The following is a 4,468-nucleotide window of genomic DNA, read 5'->3' on the forward strand; positions in this document are numbered from 1 at the left end:
CCATCTGATGCCACTCGATGCTCGATCAAGAGGAAGGTACCGCTTGATGTTGATGTCACTCGATCGCTCATACTCACACTTCTTGTTGTTTATCTTGCTCAACACTACTCATTGTTGCTTGGTTACTTACCACTACTTGCTCGATCGCTCGATGCCTGACATCACTCATCAGACGTCGCTTGTTGCCAAAGGTCACTTGCCACTTGATGTCACGTTTCAAAAAGAGGGTATTTACATTCATCCATCCGTAGGTACAGGGATATTTTCAAAATATTAAAAATTTATAAAATAAAATTATAATTAGTAAAAAAGGTTACCAATATAAATATCTTAAAATCCTCTTATATTTATTATTCTCTCATCCTCTCCACCTACCCCTCCTCTATCAGTCTCTCTCAATATAATTATGTTATATATATTTATAAAAAAATATTAAACCTATGATCCATGTCACAATAAGCATACAAATAGGGAAATAAAGAATCAATATCTTTGACCAGATTCATTAGGCTATATATACTGAAAGTTGTGATGTTGTGATCATGTATTTAATATGCTTCTTCTAAAAAAGAATAGTATGAGTTATATGATGTTGCTAATGCACCATCACAACCTATGTTTATTGTGGCACCTCTAACTTAGTTTTCAAGCATTACTTTCCACAAAACATAGGACAATATAGTGGAAATGCTAATACAGATCAAACATAGCTCAAACTCGTAATCTTGAATTAAAATATCGTACTGATAAAGATCAATATCAGCAGTTAGAATCTTTCTTTCGATGGAATTAAATGTGGTATTGCTTTTTGAAGCTCATCAGATGAGATCAAAAACAAAGAATATTAGGGGGGGAGTGATGAGACACTCTTAACAGTAGTATTTTTAACCTGTTTTTGGTGTGGGAAATCAGACTGTATGCTTTCTTTTTCGATTTGGTTAACGTGGGGGAGCAGAGTAAGGAAGGAAGGGATTGTTTCCTGTTTTCTACACCTGCAGCAATAAAAGAAGGTGGTGTTGGAGTGAATGGGAGCAGCAGCTCCAACATGACATGAGTGAGTGAGTGGACTGGGACAAACAGAGAGACACGAGAGAGGAGAGAGGAGAGAGGAGAGAGGAGAGAGGAGAGAGGAAAGAGGAGAGAGGGTGAGTGGTAGGCACAGACGGGGGATATCATTCGCCAAGATTGCCTCCAAGAAAAGGCAAAAGAAATAGTAGGATAAATCTCTTCCTGTCAATTCATACAACACGGACTGGTGAAAGCTCCTTGTTTTTATGCAGTATCTTTCAGCTGATGCCTACCTTTGGGGCTGTAAGCTCTGTCAAGCTGTTGCCTTTTGGGCATCAATCTTCCCCTCCTCTGCGGCTTTTTACTCACATCAGTCTCCCCTGACCTTTGTTTCGTAGTTAGGAGAGGTAGCAAGCAGCGGGGAGAGGGGATGTGTGGATCGTTGATATAGACTTGTTCAGGTAGCGAGGTGTTGGCTCCAAAAAGAACATAGTGTGGCGTCGACAGGAGGAGGAGAAAGGAAAGATTGGATCTTCGTGAGTGGAAAAGGTGCGATTTTACCGAGCCAGAGAGCTAAAGTTCGCTGTTTTGGATGGAAGGCGCGTGGGATCTCAACGATGCGGCGTCGGACGAGGAGGACGAGAAGGGGAAGGCCGCCGGAGCCACCTTGGCTGAGGCGGAGAACGACGACTCCGGCTCCTCCGTCGTCGTCATCGAGGCGTCGGAGGAGCGGGAGGACGACAGCGGCGCCGGGAGAATCTTCGGGTTCTCCATCTCCGGCCGCCGCGGCGAGCAAACCTCCGCGGAGAGCGCGCCCGCCGTCGTGACTCACCAGTTCTTTCCTTTCGACGACGTGGAGGAGGCTCGGGCCGGCAAAAGCTCGGGGGCTGCGCCGGCTACTCGCGCCCGCTGGGCAGGGGTCAGGGTCTGCCACTCCTCGGAGCCGATGGTGGCCGGAATGGTGACGGACGCGCCTCCGCCGGTGAAGAAGAGCCGGCGAGGTCCGAGGTCGAGGAGTTCCCAGTACCGGGGCGTGACCTTCTACCGGAGGACCGGCCGGTGGGAATCCCATATCTGGTCAGCTTCACTTCTTCTTCCTCCTCTCTCTTCAAAGCTTAAAAGTACATAGAAAAGAACTCTGGATTTGTGAGTTTCTTGTCAAAATCTCTCCCTTCTTATTTGCAGGGACTGCGGAAAGCAAGTTTATCTGGGTATGTATGAGCCAAGATTTCGTCAAAATTCCGAAGCTATTGAAAGATTTGATTTTGTTCTTGATCGAGTTAGAAATGAACTTTTGTTGATTGCTTGCCATGTAAATGTGTTTGTAGGTGGATTTGACACTGCATATGCCGCAGCAAGGTCTGTCCATCACTATGTCTTACAGTTGACTTCATTCAATTTTCGATTAATTCTTTGTGCAACAAGAACTCTAAGTTTCAAGAGATTCTCCAAGCAGAGCTTATGACCGAGCTGCAATCAAGTTTCGGGGATTGGATGCCGATATTAATTTTAGCTTGGATGACTACGAAGAGGACATAAAGCAGGTAATGGTAGGGAAGATGGCAAATCATGCATCTATTCTTTGTTTGTTGTTTGGATCCCGTTTTGCTTTGTGTCGGTGCGCAAGGATGAATTATAATTAGACAAAGCGGGTTGATGGCTTGTAGCAGATGGGCAATGTCACGAAGGAGGAGTTCGTTCAAGTGCTTCGACGCCAAAGTACCGGGTATCCCAGAGGGAGCTCCAAGTACAGGGGAGTCACTTTGCACAAGTGCGGGAGGTGGGAGGCCAGAATGGGGCAGTTTTTTAGTAAAAAGTATACCTTTTCTTGAATTCTATGATTTCTACCGTGTTTTCCGAATCATTATAAGGATTTGGGTTGTAGCACGGTCGTTCCGGTTGTCTAATGTGTGCCGCCTTTACGTCTTAACAGATACGTGTACCTGGGACTCTTCGAAACTGAAATTGAAGCTGCTCAGTATGTTAAGCCATCGATATTTCAGATTGTACTCGTTAAGTATCTCGAGAATATATTGATCTCAGTTAATTCCATATTGGAGTTTTCAGAGCTTATGACAAGGCTGCAATCAAGTTCAATGGGAAGGACGCGATAACAAACTTCGATCCCAAGATATATAAGAAAGAACTTGATATTCAAAGTGAGAAAGTATTCGCTTCGTAGTCTCCTTTAATCTACGATGTCGTTCATCTAACCGTGTGAGAAAAACGTCTTTCAGCTGAGCCTCCTGAACATAATCTCGACCTAAGCTTGGGCGGATCAGGCTCCAAAAGGAATTACATCGAAACAATCGATGATGAAGGCACAAACATTGTTGATCAACTACAGCACATGGCCTCTGATTCGGAGTGGAACCGCAACATGATACCCAAGGTATAATTCTTGAGCCAAATCTTTTACTGCTGCTCCCAGAAAACATCGAATCAAATAGGTTTTGCAAGTTTGGTCTCCGCAACTCATGTCTGTTTCTCACTAGTTTGATGGCAAGCATAAGCTGCCTGATGGAAAAGACAGCAGAAGTGGCTTTCACCATGTTAATGGCTTCGTTCAGTCTCCAAGCCTTTTTAAGACGAACGAGGTGTTCAACTGTGCACCAGTCCAAATGAACATCAACACGTCCCCGATGTTCCAGATCATTCCACAACAATTGAATCCATCTAGTTTTTACCAAGTTTGTAGCCTCCCCATCAAATTGAGTTCATCTACCATCTTCTTCCTTGATTCACTATAAACTGATCTTAGGGTTCTCCTGCTTGTTTCCTGGTACAGTGTCCTGGCAGCAGCGATGGGGAAAGATCCGGAAAATGGCTTTCATTATCTAGTGGTGGTGAGCAACATCTGCGGCACCCGTGCTGGGGACAAGGCATGGAGATTAGCTATGGTTCGCAATGCCATCACCTCAATCGTTTGTCACCACTAATTTTGCAGCATCATCAGGATTCCCACCACAGATAGCAAACTCACCCTCCCAATGTGCAAAACAAGAAATGGCATCTAGATTTCCATCCAACCTGGTCGAAACACGGAACAGCATTCAATGATGCTATCAATTGTCTTTGGCACAGAAGGACCCACCCTGTCTTTGTTTTGTTTCAGCTCTCACCTCAGAAAACCACAGCACCTCATCAAACCTTTGCGACTCCTTTTGTGTGTAATCGGCACGGGATCGAGGAGCTTAGAGTGTGTGTGGGATGGATGGATGGATCAAATTGGCTTCTTTTGGCTCACCGATCAAAATGTCGAAAGCTTTGGGTCTTCATTTATCTGTTTGTTGCTGTATTTTGTTCTAGTTGACCAATAAGTTGAATTCTGGAGAGTGAACTATGGCTTTGTAAAGGAGTTAAGAGGATTATTAATGTTAAGCAAAATGGTGGTCATATGTGAGAGCTCCAATGGAAACAGTATGTGGTCCTCTGGATCAGTAAAAGAGATTGTGTTGCA

At 44.5% G+C, this 4,468-nt stretch overlaps 1 protein-coding gene across 5 annotated transcripts; it reads left to right on the forward strand.

Moving 5' to 3' along the window:
* The first annotated feature begins 1,165 nt into the window (after positions 1-1,165).
* On the forward strand, positions 1,166-4,468 carry LOC103981306 (AP2-like ethylene-responsive transcription factor TOE3). 5 transcript variants are annotated; one of them, XM_009397990.3, is made up of 10 exons: positions 1,166-2,085; positions 2,194-2,219; positions 2,337-2,367; positions 2,465-2,552; positions 2,679-2,824; positions 2,942-2,986; positions 3,076-3,167; positions 3,246-3,400; positions 3,504-3,698; positions 3,797-4,468. In XM_009397990.3, the coding sequence occupies exons 1-10, from the start codon at positions 1,601-1,603 to the stop codon at positions 3,980-3,982; spliced, it is 1,449 nt and encodes a 482-aa protein (XP_009396265.2). In that variant the 5' UTR covers positions 1,166-1,600; the 3' UTR covers positions 3,983-4,468. The 5 variants fall into 5 exon arrangements, with proteins under 5 accessions (XP_009396265.2, XP_009396264.2, XP_018679984.2 ...); XM_009397989.3 differs by having other exon boundaries at positions 1,172-2,085; positions 2,676-2,824; XM_009397988.3 differs by having other exon boundaries at positions 1,294-1,311; positions 1,407-2,085; positions 2,194-2,367.

The sequence above is a fragment of the Musa acuminata genome, chromosome BXJ2-4 (genome assembly GCF_036884655.1).
Source record: "Musa acuminata AAA Group cultivar baxijiao chromosome BXJ2-4, Cavendish_Baxijiao_AAA, whole genome shotgun sequence".
NCBI lineage: Eukaryota > Viridiplantae > Streptophyta > Magnoliopsida > Zingiberales > Musaceae > Musa > Musa acuminata.